A 21960-nucleotide genomic window follows, 5' to 3' on the forward strand; every position below is an offset into this window, starting at 1 on the left:
GGGGGGGAGCAGCCTCCCTGTGGAGCAGAGAGCCTGTTGCGGGGCTTGATACCAGGACCCTGGAATCATGACCTGAACTGAAGGCAGAGGCTTTTACCCACTGAGCCACCCAGGCACCCCTGACTCTGAGTCTTTTAAAGACTGTCCCTGAACACCTTTGTCAGTAACTAGATTTTTGATGTTAAAAAAAAAAAAAATCATTGAATAGGTAGAATTATCCCTCCTGTGATTTGGAGATCTGAAAAGAACAGTGATGCTTGATCTTTGGTTCACCTCCAGAGAGGGGAAGAGACGGCTGCCTCTGGGTCCCAATGGAAGAAGCTGAAATCTCTTGCTCTCTGGAGGTAACTGGGGCTGTAGAAAGGCTTCTGAGATGTAGAAAGTGGGCCGCAGAAACCCAGCAAGGAGAACAGTGGGCACTGAGCTAGAGCCCTGTTCACACGAGGGGCTTCCTCTGAACAGCTGTGCTGGCCCTCGCTGGGATTTTGGCCACTAGGCACCTAATCAGAGGGTGGAAGAACAGAAAACAGGGATCTTGGGGGAGGCAGGGGGCGAATGGAGCCCCGGGCTCTTTCATGATGTGCAGAAGTTGGATGGGCTTCCAAATGAACTCCACCAGCTCTTCAGGAGTTGCAAGACTGGTCTGGGGGAAGGGAGGGAGGAAAGAATAGAATCCAAAGGGAAGAAATCTGATTTCCTTCTAATCTAGCAAGTGAGACTTTACGAGTTTTAATTTGATTTGGAGACATAAAAGCAACATAGTATTATCTGAGTCCCAAATGATAACAATATTATAAATAAAGCTGTTTTATAAGAAATGGCATATTAAAAATTCAGAGCACCCTATTTCAACGGCTCTAAGACATACTGTCCCCTAGCTTTTAACATTTCTCAAATGCATTCTATGATTGGTGGTATCTTACATCATTCAGGGGCAGTTGTGACTTTGTTGTCCTTACCGAGACCTTTCCTAGGAAGGTCAAGAAATTGACAGTTTCAAGAAGAAGGTCAGTGATTTGGAAGAAAACTCAGTAGAGAAGGGTTGCAAAGCTTCTGCATCACTAGCATTCTTGCTGGCCTAGTGAGTGGTGTGGTGTGGGGTGGTGTGGTGTGGAAAAACAAGGCTATTGAAAATCAGAATCAAAAGGTGAAACAGAAGGTTCAGACTCTCAAGGTCAAGATATTTAACAGTTACTGAACTTTTTTGTTGTTTATTTTACTTTAAAATTTTTTAAAGTGATATTTTCCTTGCTTAAGGTCCCAGCCCTAGTCTAGCCATGAGAAAAACATCAGATAAAACTAAACTGAAGGACATTCTACAAAATATCTAACCAGAACCTTTCACCAAAAATAAAGAAAGTCGAGAAAACAAGACACTGTCCACCAGAGTCAAAGGAGACATGACAAAATGTAACACAGTATCCCACATGAAATCAGGATAAGAAAAAGGATCTTAAGTAAAAACTAAGGAAATCAAAGTACAGACCTCAGTTAATAACATATCAATATTGGTTCATTAGTTGTGACAAATGCACAATATTAACATGTCAAGAATAGAATTTAAAGGTCAAGTATGTAGGAATTGTACTATATGAGCAACTTTTCTGTAAATCTAAAGCTAAGGCAAAGACTTAATTAAAAAATCATATCTCTTTACAAAAGATAGATAATATTATCATATTATGTATCATTATGTATCAGTGATACCAAGGAAGTTGTTTCGATAAATACAAAATAAAGGCTGAAGGGATGCATTAATCAAGAGCTTTATTGTTTTTTACTTTTATATGAAAGAGTGGTGTGATTTACAGCTTAAGTTGATAAAGTTTGATAAAGTAAGGTAACTTTTTTTTTTAGTAAGGTAACTATTTTTAAGAGATGTCAATGTGGCACCTCATAAGACTACTAATAAATTAAGAATAAAATCACTGACAAAACCTAAAACAGGACAAAACTATGGCCAGGGAAGTAACCATGCATAAATATTATCAATCCTCCTTTGCATCTGCAAGTGTCCACATGCCACACTTGGCTGTAATCTGTCCTGAAAGGGCATACTCCAAATTAAGTACACCCTTTAGCTTTCAGCATTTGGCAGGCAGCTCCTATGCCTTATATCATCAACACTAACACTGAGTCATGTCTGTTTGAAAAATCCCCTTGAAAATCCTCTTTGTGTTTGAAGCCCAGGCAGAGGGTTCCATTTACCCACCAGTCAGTTCTGAAGGAAAAAAATAAAAATAAAAGACTCCAGAGTGTGGCCATGGAAGGGAGAAGCCAACAGAGCTCCAGCCAGGGCCCTCCACTCTGTAGTCCTACCTCACTGCCTTTGCCTAAACCTGCAGACACTGTCCCTCACCCTCTGGTCCATGAAGGGGAGTCTCACTGAGAAAGAGAGAGGTGTAACATGGTGGGGAGTTGGGATGTTTGAAGACAGTAAATGCTACTTGTCTACTCATTTCTTGAAAGGCCCCTCGTTGCTCCTTCAAGATTTCAGTGGAGTAACCAACCTTACTCCCTACCTGTTCCACCCATTCTCATCTTCCAATGATAAAATAATAATAATAACCACCACCCATGGATACCACTCCATCAACTCCATTTCGGCAATGAGGTATAAAGGATTCATATTTGAACTGCAGTCCACATCTATCTATTCTGAAGCCACGTCACTGGAAAATGAGAAGCTCACGTACAGTTGATGCATCCCTCCTGGGGGTAGTATCAACAAAAGAACTCACCACAAAACACCGTCATCAAGGGACCCTAGAGTAATGGCATATTAAAAAACTAAAACAGCAGCAGTTGATAGACTTGACCCACTCAGGAATACCACTGATATCCTTTCAAAAAGTTCCATGCCCCTTTCAGAAAAACACTGATGGGACATTTTTCTAGAAAATTGAGGCAAAAGCGATGTCTACTTCAGTACATGCAAACTTGTGGTTTTGCAAAGCTTCATGACACCCAGAAGTTGAAACAGAAGACAGTAGTTATAAGTCACATCAGGAGTGCACGGAATTTACTAATTTATTTATGAATAGAAAAGTTTACTAACTTCTAACAATTCGCTTAGATTACTAGCACTTTGCCCTTAGTTGCACATAAAAATGAAAGTCTATAGAATTATGAATCATCACAAATTAATAAAAATCCTCTGACTTTCAGAGTGTTTCTAAGTCCCTGTGGATGATGTGCTAGGCTGAGCCTGACATCGATTCTGGCCCAGACTCAGTTCATGTTTTGTTCATTTCTGTACTTTTAAACCTAGAAACAGTAATTACACAACAAATGTTTTCTGAAATAATGAATCTGTTCTTCCATGCCTTTATTGCCAGGGATGAGAATAAAGATGGAGGAACTGAGGCTTTTCAAGAAGAAAGGAAAAAATAATTGGAGGTTTGGGATATAGCAAAAGCAAATCGTCTTTTTTTTTTTTTTTTTTTTAAGCTTGTGAGCTGTAATTGCTGAATTACTGTTTGATAAGCCTATCTGTAGAAATATTTTCTTTGAAGTTTTTGTTTAAAATTAATGTGTGGTTTGTATGTAAGAATTATCCCTCTTTCACCAGAAAAGTTTAAAGCAAAATTTTAAAGCATATCCTACACTGTTCAGTAATTATTTCCTTTACAAAATCAGTTAAATACTGGACCAATCCTCACTTTGACAGGACGTTCTGCTATGGCCCCCAGTGGGGGCTCAGAGGTCTGGCTACTCTCAGCCTTTGAGAGGAGGCTCCCAGGTCCTGCCCACCCCCCCCCCACCCCCCTGGCAGGGGGAGAATGGTAAGGGCTGAAAGATACTACAGTATAGTTAATGCAAAAATGAAAAGAAGAGCCTCCACTGGTGGGATTCTAGAATGTTCTGTCAAAGATTTGTTCTGAAGACAGTGGACAGCTTCTATTGGGATGTTTACTATAGGTGGTATTCAGACTTGTTTGAAATTGATGGCAGTGAGGAAAAGCAGCCTCCCCACCCCCACCCCCCAGTGAGTAGTGCATTGAGCATGGTGGGAAAGGAGAATGGAGCTGTGGTTGGAAGACAGGATGTGGGCAAGGAAGGGGTGGATGGAAGGGGTTGGAGGGGGAATGAGGGCTTTTCCTAAACACAATAATATGTATTCCCAGAATCTCTGCTACAGTCCTGCACTCTTCACAGCTTGCTCAGAACTGTCTTGTAGGAAAAATGCATCCTTTTTCCAGAATAACATTTCAGAGGCACATTCCATGGAGGAGACATTGCTGGAAGCTTTTTCTGAGAGTTTTAATTTCCGTGAGAATCTGGGAGACCGTGTGTAGAAAACACATATCAGCCAGCGCCAGCAACATTCTCTGCAGGCCCAATCAATGCAAATAATAATAATCATCAAAAGACGAAACCCCTGTTTTTATAAGTGGGGGTAAAGTGACATCAAGGGCCAAGTATGAAACATTTTCCTTTTTCCACTTGGCACGGTATATATGGGCTATTTATTGTTGCACCTGTGGGTGAAAGCAGACTCTCCCTTGTCCCGCCTGACTGCTTGGAACCCTCTCCCATCAGTGTCAGCAGCAGGATCGAGGCCCAGTACTTCTGACCTCACCCCCCAAGCCTGAAAAGTCAATCTCCCCTTCCCACGGGTCTGCCATCCCAACCCATGAACTCAACAGTATTGTAGTCTGTGAACCAAGACAGCCTGTGTATCTGAACGGGGGTAGGAGAGGGGTTTGCACCTGCTTAAGAACCCCAGGAATGCATGAGTCAGTGCAAGCTTGTGTGAGGACTGCTGCAGCCAGGTCCTGCTGGACATCACCAAGGGGCTGCGCACACCAAAACCTCCCTGCATTCACCCCCTACCCCCCAGTCCCTCCTGAAGGCAAAGGGCAGCAGCAATCACCGAGTCTGGGTGGGGAGGTCTAGCAGCAGGAGCAGGAGGGGACCAGGCTTTGAAACAAACCATAGTCGGGGCTGGGAGATCAGCACATAGGAGCCCAGGCGCTTGGCCCCGAGTACGTATGCCCCTGTCTCATCTAACCTTACTGAGAAAACAGCAGCAGCAACAGCAAAGCATTCAACTTCAAAAGCAGGGCCCTTCTGAGTGCATGGGTCACAGGCCCACGAAGTCAGCCTTAACCTGACCCTTCCCTCCCCAATCCCCTCATACTGAGCACAACTGTGAGGTACCAGGTCGCTCTTAATTTCCTGCGGTCCTGGCAGACGGTCTGGAGCATCGCATCCAGCCACTGTCCCAAGATAACCCGGCCTTACTCTCCAGCTCTGACAAATTCTCTCCCGGACACTGGAAACAAATATTTAATCAACGATTTCTCTTACCCACTTGCCCCCACAGCCAGGCCACATCATTTTCTAGTTTAGCAGACCTGTTAGACATTAAAATTGTTGACTTTATTGCCTGTGGTTTTTTTCCTTGCCTGTGTTTTGTATGTGCACCCCACAGAGAAATTTAACGTAGGGTGTTGTCTGTGAACTGGTCTAAGGTTTGGCCAGGGCTTGCTTTTGAAGGGGAGCCTGTAACACGCGCACACATTTTCCAGGGAGTTTATCACTCCATTATTATCTCTACAGGAAGTACTAAAAAAAAAAAAATCAGGACTTCATTTGGATAGTTTTCTCTCAAACAATAAAAGCTAGGTCATATGAGCTATCAGGTAAAAAGTCAGTCCTCCAACCAGCAGGGTTTTTTCTTTCTTTTTAAATGCTGTAGTCGACACGACCGTGTAGGAGGACTTGGTCAAGAATAATCGTCACAAGAGGAGCCTTTACATTGGATTCAAAGGACACAGTATTCCAGTGCCATGGGGAAGATATGATGGCACAGTGGTCAAATCAAGGCACAACCTCTGGAACCTGCCTGCCACTTAGATTTCTCAACTTCTCTGGGATTTGCTGTCTTCATTGGGAAGATGAGGGTTATAATAACTCATGGTCCCCAGGGTAGCTGTGAGGATGTAACCTCTGTGAAGCCCTTTGCCCGGCAACATTATTGGTGCCCCACAACATTAAATCATGGGTAAACAGTCTGGTAAGAATGTTTACGCCAGCATTTGGTGAGCAACCTCTGCACGCCAGGCTTCTGAATGGAATTCATCAGAGCCAGACCTGTAGCAAACCTCTTCTTGATTTTGTTCCTCTTTTCTCATTGAGGAATGACCCCAGTTGCAGGAGAAAAGACGAGGCTACCAGCTTGGAATCAGATGGTGAAAGACTTGGGGTCCATGTTAAGAATCGAAAGCCTTCTCTCAAGTGTATTTTAAGCATATAATTTTTAACTAAACTGGGACACTTGAGAGAAAGGGGAGGAGTATTAATTGTGTCAGAACAGAAGGTGTAAGCTATTACTGTGCCTGAGAAATAGGGTGAAGCCAATGCATTAACCCAGTTGGTTACTTTATTTTTGGTTTTTCTCCCAGAGATGACTGCTCTGGACAAACAGAGAGGTTTTATTTTGTTGACCGGAACACTCTCCAGCAAACCTCCAATCAAACTCTGTAGTCAACTCCTATACCCAGACATCTGTTGACCCTGATTGTAGAGTACGTGGGGGAAGGTAAGACTCAGCTCCGGCCCCAAGGAATTCACTATGTAGCTGGTCAGACAGGACACAAATGAACACAGAACAAAACAAACAAAAACAGGGTACAATCCAAAACAGAATATAACGAAACATTTGGCTTTTATCACATAACACATGAAGTATGATCCTTAAGTGCCAGGCAATAAATGCCCAGGGAAAGGAAAAGGTGTAAGGAAATAAGTGGGCCATTAGGAGACTGGGATTTGATTGTCTTCCTTAACTGTGAGATGGATTCCTAAAAGTAAAAGAAATTTTGCAGGGATGCCTGTGTGGCTCAGTTGGTTAAGCAGCTGCCTTCGGCTCAGGTCATGATCCCAGCGTCCTGGGATCGAGTCCCACATTGGGCTCCTTGCTCGGCAGGGGGCCTGCTTCTCCCTCTGCCTCTAGCCTGCCACTCTGTCTGCCTGTGCTTGCACTCTGTATCTCTCTCTCTCTAACAAATAAATAAAAATCTTTAAAAAAAAAAAAAAAAAAGAAAGAAAGAAATTTTGCAGTCTACATGTTATCTTGTATATCTTTTCCCACAAAACCCTCCAATTTATCCGTCTACTAGCAGCTGTCTTTCCATTTAAGGGATCTTAACAGCAAGCCTCTTGCAACAAATCTGGAATAGGGTTTACTTTTGTTTTGGTCTATGAACAAAGGGCCATAAGCTATGTTAGAGAACCCTTTTAGATATAATTAGGAGTGATTTTTTTTTTTAAGGTAGATTTTTGTCTCAGTGAGTTGTGAAATATATATGAAAAAAGATTGTCATGCTTTATATTTAAATATTATAAACTTCTTTTATTTCTAAGAAAAGATAAACTTGGAGACAGTTTATTATTTGGTGGGGTCAGGAAGACCATGAAAACATTATAGTTGAATCCAATAGAAAAAATAGAACTTTGAAAAGATCTTATCTGCATCAAAACACAGTGAAATGGTCATCTATTATGAAACCAGGCCTTTCTGGTGTCAACTCATGGCGAATTGCTTAATAATGGCATAATATTTATTAAGAAATTGATACCCGCTAGGCCAATTTCTTTAAAAATCTCTTTTGAAGCTTACTTAAGCCCTGCTAAATTTTGCACCTCAGAAGAAAATCAAGTGATTGTGAGATTTCTATTTTTTAAATGAAAATTTTGGACTAATCTTGAAGATTCAAGGCCAAATACTTCCCAAGTGGGAAAACAATTTCCAGAGAAAGAATAAAGCAGGAATTAAGATGACATTCTGAAGACAGTTCTAAACAAAAGAGGAAAAACCATCTTAAATGTGACCTACCACTGTTTTAGACTTCCTGGGTCTCTCCTTTGCCTCTCGGCCATTCATTCTTTCAATCACTGTGACAACACTGGAGGTAAAAATGGGTGTCCTTGTCTGCTAGGGGTTTTCTATCTGGATGGAATGGAGGAGCACACAAGATCCATAAAGGTAAAACAAACAGCCATTTATTAAGAATGATGGTAAAAGAAAATACTCAGCCTCTAGGATATACATAGAGAGGGACATAAATATTGACTGCCTTGGCCAGAAATGGTCAAGTGGAGAGCAGAGGAAGTAGGGCTTAACAGATGGGCAGCTCGTAACAAACAGAGATGGTGATGGTGGTGGAATGGGTTGGGTAGAACAAGTTTTAAGGACACAGTAGGTGCTTTACATATTTTAGCTCATTTAACTTATTTAACTTAATTCCTTAGATAGCTGATGGCTCCTTCCAGAACATATGGTCTTTTTTCCCTATTTATTTGTTTGAAAGACATTATAGAAACAACATATCAGGGGTTTATGGACTGTCTATTCTAGAAGAACAGATAAAGTTCCCAAAGTTTCAGAGGCAGCAGAGTGTTTCAGAGCTCAGTTTCTAGAACCAGACTTCTTAGGTTCAAACCTTGGACCTGCCACTTACTAGCTGCGTAATGAACTTTAGAAAGTGAACTTAAAACTCTTAGAGATCCATTTCCTTGTGTGTACAAGTGAACTAAGAAGACTCACTATCCCAGTATAATCAGCATTCCTACTGTACATCTAGGGACTGTCCTATATTCATTGCTGGCTGCTATCTTGTGGTTTCCCCTCACACCCTCTTGCTGAAGATCATTAATCCTCAAGTATTCTGCCAAGGGAGAGAGAGACTGAACTGGTTGCTATGGCTGACACTTCATCTTTTCCTGCTATTCGTTTATCCTGCTCCTCTTTCATGGTTCGTCAACTTAATTAATTCCCTCTATAATTCTTCAGTTATTTTCAACTTCGACTTCCAGCTATTTTTCTTCAGTGAATCTACCACCACCTTTCTTGTGACACTTCTAATAAAAGTTCAATCTTTTTTGTCATTAAGAGGATATATTTGCTCTTTGGTGTAATAAATGGCGATCTCCATTACCTTACATTTCACCCTACTTCCATAACAATGAGTACAGCAGGGTTAGACTTTTTTATGAGAAACTACCAAAAAAAAAAAAATCATTGAAACTCTAAAGTTTGCAATGCTGAAAGAAAAAAAAATGTACATTTCCTCTCATTTTCTACACAAAAATAAAAACTAAGGCTAGAATGTCAAGGGGGTAGAACAATTGTAAAATTTGTGTGGAACCACAGAAGACCCCAAATAACTAAAACAATTTTGAGAAAGAAGAACAAAGCTAGAGGTATCATGCATCCTTATTTGAAACTACATTACAAAGCTATAGTAAGCAAACAGTATGATATTAGCATAAACACACAGATATATAAATCAGTGGACCAAAATCACAGCCCAAAAATAAACCCACACATACACGTTAACTAATGATAAAGGAGTCAAGAATACACAATGAGGAAGAGATAGTCTTTTCAATAAGTGGTATTGGGAAAACTGGACAACCACATGCAAAAAGAATGAAACTTGGCCACTATCTCACAAAAATTAACTCAAGTGGATTAAAGACTTGGACATAAGCCCTGAAACTATAAAACTCCTAGAAGTAATTATAGGCAATAAGCTCTCTGATCTTTGTCTTGGCAATGAATTTTTGGATTTGATGCCAAAAACAAAGGTAACAAAAGTTAAAAAAAAAAAAATGGACTACCTCAACCTAAAAACAAAGGAAACCATTAACAAAATGAAAGGGCAACCTATTAAATTGGGAGGAAATATTTGTAAGTCAAGCATCTGATAAGGGGTTCGTAACCAAAACATATAAATAACTCATAATGCAGCAGCAAAAACCAACAACCCAATTAAAAATGGGTAGAGGACTTGAATGGGTATTTTTCCAAAAAAAGATAAACAGAAGACCAACACACACATGAATAGATGTTCAACATCTCTAATCATCAGAGAAATGCAAATACAATGAGGTACCACCTCACACCAGTTACAATGGCTAGCATCAAAAAGGCAAGAAATAACAAGTGTTGGTGAGGTTGTGGAGAAAAAGAAACCCTAGTGCACCGTTGGTGGGAATGTAAATTGGTGCAGTCACTGTGGAAAAATAGGATGCAGTTTCCTCAAAACATTAAAAATAAAACCACCCTATGATCCAGCAATTCCACTTCTGGGTATTCATCCGAAGAAAATGAAAAGACTAACTCAAAAAAAATCTATGCATCCCCATTCTCACTGCAGCATTCCTTACAACAGCTAAAACATGGCAACAATCGAAGTGTCCAACAGTGGATGGACGCACACACACTCTCTCATAAGATATTCAGCCATAAAAAATAATGAAATTTTGCTGTTTCCAACAACATGGATGGACCTTAAAGGCATTATGTGAAGTGAAGTAAGACACACAGAAAAGCAAATACCATATGATTACATTTACATGTTTAGATGGATCTAAAACAAAACCAAAACCAAGCTCATAGATAAAGAGGACAGACTGGTGGTGGCTGGGGGAACAAAGGGAGACCAAGTGAGAGAAAAGGGTCAAAAGAAACTTCCAGTTATGAAATAAACAAGTCATGAGGATACAATGTACAGCATGGTGACTATAGTTAATAATAATGTACTGCATATCTGAAAGTTGTTGAGATCTTAAAAATTCTCATAAGAAAAAATACTTTTGTAACTATGTATGGTGAGAGATGGTAACTAGACCTCTTGTGATAATTTCACAGTATATAAAATACCAAATCATTAGTTTCACCCCTGAAACTAATGTTAATAACATCTAAATTAAAAAACAATCTTGTAGGGGATATTTGTAATCTACAAGAATATAAATTATATTCTAGACATACACTGTATATTGTTCTAGATCATTATAAATAACTTTATTCAAATTTTTAGAATTGATTTCCCCATGAAATGAAAGACAGGGAGAAATTTCAGAACAAGAAACTGTGATAATTAAATTGTGACCTAAACTTGCTGAGATAAAATTACCATCAGTTTAGAACTGAAACAGTGTCGTGCTTTTATTTTTATCTATATTTAGTAGAATAGGTCAAAATTCTTACCATGCTTTTGCTAAAAATTGCTCCACTAGATTAAGACAGTGGAAAAGTGAAATTTAGTGATGACAAATCCTTTCAGCTTTATCTTTTCAGGATTCATCTCATTCTCTTTTGGAGGCCACAGTTATGGAATTCTAAGAGTCAAGTGAAGACGATTCCGCAAAAGACGCAAGACAGGAAATTCCCCTTAATGTTTATAAGATGATCATGACTACAGGAGAGAAGTGTGTATATGGAGGGAACTGTGTCTAGTCTTAAAATTTTGCTGCTTCTTTAGTTTCTTAATCTATATTGGGAGTTGCCTCTTCTAAGGAAACATTTACTAGGTACAATAAAGAGATGTGTTTGGTTACTTCTTTTTTGTTCCTGACAGATTTGCTAAAACAACATACTTCTACAATTTTCTTAATTGTCCACCCCCCCCCCAATAAAACAAAACAGAAAACAAAACCACAAGACCATCACTTTGACCAAGGTTTTCAATCTAGCACTCAATCTTAGAGCAGACCAGAACTTTAGTGGTAACTGAGCCCATTTTTGTTATTAGAAATTGAGACAAAGCTCAGAAAGTTTAGATAAATCATCTAAGACCACTCAGCATGTTATAAAAGCAACTGGCAAAATTTACAAAACCTACTACTCTGTACCAGGGTTTATAATTTCTGCCTTGTAAAATTTATTCATAATCTTTACAATACTCCTGAAAGATTATTCTGTATTTTATATGAAAAAAATGAAACTGAGAGAAGTTACATGACTTACCCCAAACCGCCATTAATTGTATGGAATTTGAACCCAGGTCTATCGGGCTTGAAAGCTCCTAATACTCCTTCCCTACATCCTGCTGTGTCTCTGGGTAGAGGTGGATCTTTCCCAGAATGCACACATTAGCGTTCTGGGCCAGGCTCCTTCCAGCATAGACCATCTACAGAGCAGTTAGTACAGTGTCCTCCTCCTAGCTGCCTCAGAAATCACTCTAAGGAACCAGCAGCAAGATGGTGACTTGGGAGAGTGGCTGAGAAACCCGTGGCTGCAGGCGAGGAGCTCGCCCTATTAGAGCAGCGAGTGTCAGAGTTAGCATTTGTGAGAACAGGACAAGAAATGTGCCCTCTTAAATCCCTTTGCGTCCTAACACCTGGTTGGAAGACTAATTCTTTAGTCAGAATTTGTGGGAGTGATAACTATATGATTTACTTTCAATTCAAGCTTTTCTTGTAGTAAGGATACTAAAAATAACTCCTTTACTTGCACTACATAATTGATGGAATACAACGCTTTCCTGCCCGGGTGATGCTGATTAAAGTTGCTTTCGATGTCAAGTGAACATCATAAAGTGTGAGTCTATAAAGATTCAATGTCAAAAAATTCTCATGTTTTACTTTATTGGACATTTGCAAAATGTCCAACAGCTGAACTTAAAAGTGACAAAGGAATGCCAGGATGTGTAAACCAGAAATGAGAACATTCACAGTATGGGTTTACAAAAAGTATATAGGAACCTAGATCTACTAAATATGAATCATATTTTATCCCATTATTGCTGTTAATAGTTATTCATAGTCACCTGAGATAATAGTACTTATTCTACTGCTCCAATTAATCTACTAAAATTTTAGAAGATTTTGCTGAAGTTATTATTTTTTTTTTTTGCAGTAGTTCTCTATGAATCCCATTTTCCAAAATAGCAAGATGGAATATTTTGTTTTTCAGGTTTATATGTAAGACCAGTATGTAACTTTTGAAAATGCCTTTTTCAATAGATAGACCAATATGAAAATAACTACAGGAATACTTAGAAGTGATTATTCAGGAAGAGAAGTTTAATCCACCAGTCACTAAATGCTAACTTCAATATTTCTGAATAATTGAACACCTTCTCATTTCAATGGTGGAATCTTTTAAACACATCAAATAAGTCAAAAGTGTCATAGTGTGACAATAATATTTGGAAAATGAAAATAAGTTACTCTGTCTGGGTCTAGTTCAGTACAACCGAACAGCTACTATCTTACTACAGAAGAAAGCAGGAGAGGCTTTAAGTGATTTTTTTTTTTTTCCCACAAACTAATGATTCTTAGCTATTGTAGAACAGCTTGTACTCAAGGGATTTCAACTCATCACTTGATAATCATGAATTCACTAATGCGTCCTCAGCACATCTGTGAAAAATAGACTTTATTGCTATTTTACAGATGAGCAGAATTGAGAATGATCATACAGTAAACTGGCGGCAGAAAGAATCAAGACACAAATTTCAAGCAACAGTTTGTGGAACTCAGAATAATGGTTCCTCAAAGATGGCCCAAATCCTAATTCCCAGAACCTGTAAATATGTTTGGCACTATGACAAAGGAGAATTAAGGTTGCAGATATAAACAAGGTCTTTAATTAGCTCATCTTAAAATAGGGAGACATCCTGTATTATCCAGCTGGGCCTAATATAGTCAGTCACAAGGATCTTTTAAAGTAGAAGAGGGAGGCAGAAGATGAATTCAGAGCAATGTGGAATGAGAAACACTTGACTCATTGTTGTTGGCTTGAAGGTGGAAGGGGAATGTGGCAGCTTCTAGAAGCTGCAAAAAGCAAGGAAACAGATTTTTCCCTCAGAGCCTCCAAGAGAGTATGCAGCCCTGCCCACACCTTGATTTTAGCCCAGAAAGAGCCAGGTAGGGCCTCTGACAAGCAGAGCCGTAAGATAATAAATTTGTGATGTTTAAGCCACCAAATTCATGGTAATTTGTGATAGCAGCTATCAAAAACTAATAGTTGCTTAATCAATTAGGAGTAATTAATACAAACAGCCATTTAAAAAACTATAAAGAATAAACTCAAGCAACAAAAGAATAACATTTAACTTGGAAATGCAAGTCCATTTTGAAGTAATAAAAGTAGAAGCACACAGATTCTTTGGCATAAAGAAAGATGGAAAAGGAAAGAGGTGAGAGGAATTTTTTTTTTTCCTCTTCCACTGGAATACCAGAAGAGAAAGGAAACTATAAAAAGAACACATTTATCTAAAGGATGAGGTAAGAGTTTTTAAAAGACTACTTGGAATAGCCTTCCAGGAGAAGTTTTGGAATCTTTGTCCCTAGAGATCTTTAAGATACAGAGTGATGGATTTTATCTACCCTGGATGGCTTAGATATATACTCGCCTGATGACAAGGGCTGAGACGAGACATACTTTCCTGGCCTCTTCTGGCCAAAATATTCTACACACACTTGAGTCCATTCAATTCAATACCACAATTATTTACTGCCTCTCTACTCAATCTAAATTATCCTATTATGAATAACCAAAGAATAACATAAACCCTGACTTCAAGAAATCCATAGTTTCGTAGTGAACCAAGGTAAACAGCCAACCCTATGCAGGCTAGACAATGAGAAGAATCATAAGGGTTGGGTACATGATATATTGATTGAATCTCATTAGATATATAAAAATCAATGTACTCTTATTGATCATAAAACAATATTGTAAGTCTCTACCAGAGTCCATCAGAACACCAATTTATTACAATGAGAATTTATCCCAACCTTCCTAAAATTCTGTAAGGAATTTTAAAAATGTTTAAAATTTTAAAGTTTTAAAATTTTAAAAATGTTTAAAATAAACTCTTTATTATAGAATTTCAGCTAAAAAAAGGCAGAATGATAGAATTAGTGTATCTATTATTGTATCTAGAATGGATCTAGAAGATATCTAGAATATTAAAAATTACCATTTTAGAAGCCCGATATAAAAGAATGGATCTGTACAATAATCAGCAATACATGCAAAAACTACTAAGTGATAATTTGATGATGAATTTTATTGTGGAGGGATCCAACTGAGACCACCTAAATACACTGAACAGTCTTATCATCACTGACTATGACACCCGTGATTTAAGTGTCTCTTTTCGTGAGTTGTTAAGAAATACACAGTGCCATCTATGAAGTATTTTTTCTCCCAAAAAGCTGAATCCAAATTTAACACAGCTTCCAAATCTACATATTTTTTCCATGGGTGATACAGAATGTAGAGGAACCAGTTAAAAACTACAGAATGGAAGAAACCAGTTAAATGCAGAACATGGACCAGGATGTATGAGCCAAGTGCTCCAGCAAATCAGTGACATTTTCGAGAAGAGAGAGAGAGGATTGTCATAGGACAAAAGAGACTTAAAAGACATAACAACAAAAGGTAACATGGAGACCTTGTTTGGATCCTGATCCAAAAAAGAAACAACTCGAAGAAGGCATTTTTAAAATCAGCAGGGAAATTTAAATATGGGTTAGGTATCAAATGATATTGTAGGATTATTATTATAACGTGATAAAGGCACAACATTACTCAAAATATCTCTCATCTGTTAGAGAAGTATACTGAAGGGTTCACAGACTTAAACATACAGTGTCCAGTTATGCTTTAAAATCCTGTAATAAGAAAACTGTGTGTATGAAGGAAACATGGACCAGGATCTGTATTCAAGCTGCATGAGGAAACATGAGGACCCTTGTAATATTTCCTCTCCTTGGATGTCTGAACTTTCATAATAAAAAAAAAACTTAAAGGACAACAACTGTAAGTAAATAAAAGTGTAGTGGGTCCATCTGATTAACCCTCATCATTGAGCTACTGAAAGGCTGGTATATTTATATCAGGAATTTTCTTTCTTTTTCTATGCGTATTATTCACTAGCAATCGGACTTCTCTACCCCTTACTGAACACTTTCCCCCTCTCATGGAAAGGGAGTTTACAACTGAGCAAATTCTCAATCGAAAGAACCAAGGGGAGAAACTATCTTAAATATTACTTCTGTTGCTCAACAAATAAAGGAGCTGTGGACTCAGTTCTGTTAGCATGTGGGCTATAGCTTCCGGGCACTTTTTGTAGTAAAGGGTGAACGTGGTGGGGGGAGTACTTGCAAAATTTCAAATTCTTTCATTTACATGGTCAGAGTTAGTGTTGTAACATTGGTGAGAAATGCATAATTCTCAAAAATTTTTTTGGCAACAAACTGTAATGTGTTTGTTTTAAAACAATGATCATAGGTAAAAATCTAGTCTACACATTTAAGTAACAATGTCACTCTCCTGTCTAATTTTAGAGTACAACAGGCTTCTCTATGAGGACGAAAGGGCTGCAGGACAAACTACATTTCTCTTTGACATTCCCTGCGTATACGCATGAATGCCAGATCTGATCTACGATAGTCCAAGTGACAGGGTTAAACACGGCAACTTCATGGAAAGGCCCTGCAGCAATAATCCTAGCAATGGAGCAACATACAAGTATCATCTGATACCGTTCAGAAAGCCTTTGAAGGCATTCATAATAGATGATCCCCTTTTAAAAAATGTTATCCTTTTTAAAAAATGTTAGATGTTGGGGCCCCTGGGTAGCTCAGTGGGTTAAAGCCTCTGCTTTTGGCTCAGGTCATGATGACCCTGGGATCAAGCCCCACATTGGGCTCTCTGATCAGCAGGGAGCCTGCTTCCTCCTCTCTCTCTGCCTGCCTCTCTGCCTAGTAGTGATCTCTGTCTGTCAAATAAATAAAATCTTTAAAAAAAAAGTTAAATGATAACATTAACATTAAAAGATGTTAAATTTTTTTTAAAAAGTTAGAAAAGGATAAATGTTATCCTTTTTTAAAAAACATTATTTTTTTTGCAAATAATTTTTCTCAACAAGGCTTAACGATGCTTACATCCTCATATTACATTGCTAATGGGATTAAAACCATTTCCAAAGAAATGTAAAATGCTATCATGCCTGCAAAAGCTTTTACTTTTTTCAATCTTCTTAAATTTAAAAAAATGTAATATATTTTCTTTTCTTTTTTAAAGGTACCTTCTCATGAAGAGATGCCCGGAAAACTATGGTGGTTATTTTTCACCAGAAGAATGTAAAGACAAAAGAGGGAGGAAAAGTAACCCAGATAAACAGGCTATGTTACAGAGATGTAAACCAGGCATTTTAGCTTCTTTTCCTTACGAAATTTAAGGTCTCTGGTCAGGGATTGTAGTTATAATGGCAACAAAGATTATTATTTCTGCAGCACACGCCAAGTTCTCATTCTGTATTTTTTCCACAAAGAGGCACTATGCTATGTAGGTTACAACAATTATGTAGATGATTTGTAACTCTGGCATTTGGTTTGGCTGAGATGTAGAAGAAAGGGCGTTTGCCTTCAAGATTTATAGTTCACGTGGTACCCATTACCTGTGACTTCTCTTCTTCCCACGCCTGAAACCCAAACATCTTACCGACCACAGCCTCTGTGAATTTCCCTTCTGCTGGAAGAGGGAAGTACTGGTTTGGTGACAAGTTGCTGCCATATCCCAAGAGAAAACCTTCTAATTTTACATTTGGATTTGGACGTAGGAACTTCAAGAGGATGGAGTCGCTCGTGGTATTGATGTGGACTTTCAGGCTTGGCCTTTTACCTAAAAATGGGAACACATAACACAGGGCTGTTATTTTACCACTTTAGTATCCCAGGGCAAGTTTGGGCAAAGGTTAATTGCTAGAGGCATTGTTACTGGAAACCATGCTCTCTACTTAGCTACTGAATATTCCAACACATCTACCTACCCAAACTGCTAAAACATGGGTAATTCTGAGATCCAAAAAAAAACCAAACTAAGTAACACAGAAAGCAGTCTAGAACACAAAGTAAAATCTTAGGATTTAATATTTGGTAATTTATTATTGAGCAGGTAGATGACATTTAAGGCTACTTTGGGTATCCATGATAGTCAAAACCTTCATTGGATACATATCATCTAGGAATGTTCAAAGGATCTGAAATTTCATATCAGTAAATTTAACTACTGCACTTTGAAACCCCCCAGCCTCACCAGTGCCGCCCTCCAGCTGTATCCCCACAAGAGAGTGATTTACATAGAGAGTTGGAAACAAAGGGACACAGGTGGAGGGGGTCAGTTTAAGGAGATTAGGGAGTTCTGAGAGAAGATAAAGGAAGAGAAAGAGCTTTAGGTCTCTTTTGGTGCCCACAGGGTCAATGAGACAACTACATGGAAATGATCCCCAGGAGGTTGAATAATCAAGTGTGATGCTCAGTAACAGAACACCGATCCATCTGGATGTCATCAGTTTCTTAACAACCATTGGATGAACTTCCCCAGAGAGATTGTGCAGAATGAGGAAAGAAAACTTAATTAAATTTCCAAGGCTCTTTTTTCTTTTTAAACTATGTAGGCAACAAGGACAGATTATCACACTAACCAGAAGTCTTGACCAAGCGATGAGTAAACAACATTGTCTTTTGTCTTTGGGACCAGAAGGAGCAGAGTTCAAATACCAGCTCTCCAACTTAATTACCAGTGGTGCCTCTGGCTACTCACTGGACATACTTGGCCCTGAATTTCTTGATTTGTAAATTATGAATACTGGTCCACTTCGATGGGTTGTTTACAAAGATTAGTGCAAATGGCACTATCTTGAAGCTGGCACATAGTAATTGCTCAATAATTGGATACTTAATTAAGCCACAGACAGAAATCCAAAACAGCTTTGTAAGATTTTTTTGTAAATTCGTATTTAACTAATTTGGTAAAAAAACCCAATCTGAACCATATGAGGCCACCAAGTCTTTCTCAAATCTCACTGAATAATATGTGTAACTATTCACATATTTAATTGTAGGAATATTAACATGTTTAATTAAGGGGTGCTGGCCAAGCCCCCACTGAAGAGGTCCAGACAACCCAGTACATTTCTAAAATCCAAGGATTTTCTGGATTCTGAAACATGTCTGGCCCCAAAGTTTTAGATACAAATTATAGACCTCAATTATTTTCTTTCTTTATTCTACAGAGATTTAATATTTTTAGAACATTTTTCCCATTAGAAAGATTGCATTTATTAATTTAGTAATCCACATTTGATTTCTCATGATTCATTTTATTTATATCAATTATATTCACAAGATTTATACTTCATTAATACCAGTTAGTACCTCTGAACAGCATGGCTTCCCAAAGTCATCACACTAAATTTATACTATTCCAGTCAAAATTAGCCTCGTCTGCCTCAATATAGCTACATAAAGGATTCCAATAGGCCTTTGAAAAAATACAGCTAGCCCCTTCTTGGATACCAAGTTTTAGAAACTACTGTCTTACCTCAGCAGCCAGTACTACTATTTCCAGGTATGTACATAGTTCTTTATACTTCCAAGTATTTGATGAAATTTTCATAAAGTTCAAGATTCTCAAAATGTTATTCCCACATTTCTGGCAAAATTGAAGCCCAGAGATACTGGGTGTTTTATCCAAATGTAAGGAAGATTCATCTAGTTTAGCTCACCCAGTGCAAATCTCTCATAGTATAATGAAATTGAGGGCCCTTTGTTCTCTGTCACTCTGCAAGTTAAGTGCAAGATCAAAACTGGATCTCAGTTTGCACCAACTGCACTTCCTGCTCTATTTTTATTGAGAATGTCATCATTACCCAATAGAGTAAGGAGAGGCCAATCTTGAAACCATAATGCTCAAATGATGCTAACTGCTAATGTTTTGTCCTAATTTCATTAGATTTTGAAGAGAGGATTTATTCTTCAGCTATAATATAGATTTTGTCCAAGCCAATTTTTCCCTCCTTAGTTATGTGCCTAGAGTCACTAGGCACTAGTGTAGTGACCCTAGAGTCACTACACTACTTTAGAAGATTGTTAGGTCCCACAGTAAATTAAAACACAGCTGGTCTGTTACCCACCCCTTGTTGGGAAGCAGAGAATAAGGAATATTAGTGCACTTAGGCTATACTCATGTTTGACTAAGCCAAGAATCACAGCATCATCACTTTAGACCTTTGCTCATAGGATTTGGCCTGATGTACCACATTACTCTTCCACTTGGAAAGTGAAAAGGATGGCAGCACCAAGTGAGGAGAAGGAAGGTTGTAAACAGAATTACTGACCAACAAAAGTGGAAGTGTTCTCATTTCCTCCACATGGGAATTTTCATGACTCTAATCTTTGTCCTCTTCACTAATGATTTATGTCAGCAAATACGTCAACATCATGTAACTTTTTGAGTGAACTGGCATTTAACTACCCACTTTCTCCAAAATTCCAATTCACACTACTCTCTGGAGCTAAACTTTTAAAAGTCCTCAAAAAGAGAGAGAGGTGCACACAAACAAATCTTACCTTAAAGCAGCATCACAAACTTAATATTTTGAGACTATCATCCCAGTTGCTTTTTTGAAGCTGGAAATTCAAGCCCCTTCATTTTCCTGACACATTACTTCTTCCTTTATTACTTCTCAACATATCTTATTTCTTTTTGGCCAGTATAATCTTCTCACATTCGGCAATGCACTTTCACCTATGCTCACATTGTCACCCAATATAGATTCCCTCTATCTTCTGTCTGTCTTCTCTATACCCCTTCACCTACTCAGTAATTATACCACTGGTCTTTTTGGTGCTCAGCAAAAAGGTAAAGCAATTTTTGCCCTTTCAATCTCATTAAGTTTGTCAAGCATTCCTTCAAATGAATGTTTGGATTAGTATTCAATTTTATACTACTGGACAATTTCCCCTGATATTTTAGGGTATATCTCCATGCATCCTATAATAATTTTTAATCTTGGATAAGTTACTCTTCATTCTGAGTAATTCCAGTTTAATGGTTTAGAACACTATTCATGTGATGACAGTTACCTTTCAATGTTAGTATGAAAACCTCTGGTGAATGACATAGGTAGAGTTAATAGAAAAATAATATAATATAATATAATATAATATAATATAATATAATATAAGTTTAACTAGGAAAACATTTATAGGTAAAATGGCAGATATATTGTCCAGAAAAGCCCCAGAGTACAGAGTAATAAGAATACTAGAAAAATATTTTACTGTATCTTATGAGAAATAAAGCCTACACCAATCAAGAGTGAGACTAAATAAAGAATGTGAAAATTTCAGGAAACCACCACCATTATGGCTGAAAAAAGATTGCACATTGATCAAGTAGAACCTTGGATCTAGGATAGTTAATTCTAATCCTCTTTTTCCGACATCCCAGGGTATCTCTAAACAGTTCAAGGGGCTGTTGTGAAATAACAAAAGAAAAGAAAAAGTCTTTCAAAATCCAATTAGAATTAATTTTCTTTTAATTTTTAAAAATAAATACAAGCCCTGTAGCATTAAAATGACATGTCTGTGTTTTAATAAAATTGTATAGTTGACCCTTGAACAATATGGAGATTAGGGACACTAACCCACCACACAGACAAAAATCTGCATATAGTTTTGACTCCCCCAAATTTAACTACTAATAGCCTACTATTAACTAGAAGCTTTACTGATAACATAAACAGTCAATTAACACATATTTTGTACATGGTATGTATTCTATATTTGTATTCTTACAATAAAGTTAGAGAAAAAAATGTTAAGAAAATCATAAGGAAGAGAAAATACATATATAGTACTGTATTTATATATTTAAAAAAACTGTGTGTAGTGGACCAAGTGTAGTTCAAACCCATATTGCTCAAGGGTCAACTGTACTTGTAAAAATTGTCAGTTGGCTGCCGGGTCACAGTTTACCAACTCCTACTCAACATCAGTAGTTTTCAGGGAAATGCAAGTTAAAATTACAGTAAGATACCACACACCCAAGAATGGATAATTAAAAGGCTGTCCATAACAAGTGTTAGGCAGGATTTGAAATAACTGGAGTCCTCATACATTTTTAATGTGAATGTTAAGTGGTATAACCATTTGTGAAAACTGTTGGACAACTACCAAATAACTTATCAGTTTTATTCCTAGGTATTTTTGAGAAAACATGAAAAATAATGCTATGCTAAGCCTTGTATGCAGATATTCAAAGCACCACTGAACTGCACCTAGCCCAAATGTCCATCAGTAGTTAAAGGGATAAACACATTATGGCTTACCCACACAATGGGATAGGACTCAGCAACAAAA

At 38.0% G+C, this 21960-nt stretch overlaps 1 protein-coding gene across 33 annotated transcripts in view; it reads right to left on the reverse strand.

Moving 5' to 3' along the window:
* The window catches only part of ABI3BP (ABI family member 3 binding protein), a 258099-nt gene that overhangs the window by 175443 nt on the left and 60696 nt on the right, over nucleotides 1-21960 (reverse strand). For all 33 annotated transcript variants that reach the window (XM_082695526.1, XM_082695525.1, XM_082695527.1 and 30 more), the window contains exon 2: nucleotides 17258-17437. In XM_082695526.1, coding sequence (XP_082551652.1) covers nucleotides 17258-17437 — 180 coding nt within the window. The remainder of the gene's footprint in view (nucleotides 1-17257; nucleotides 17438-21960) is intronic.

The sequence above is a fragment of the Mustela nivalis genome, assembly GCF_964662115.1.
Source record: "Mustela nivalis genome assembly, chromosome: 1".
In the NCBI taxonomy this organism is placed as follows: Eukaryota; Metazoa; Chordata; class Mammalia; order Carnivora; family Mustelidae; genus Mustela; species Mustela nivalis.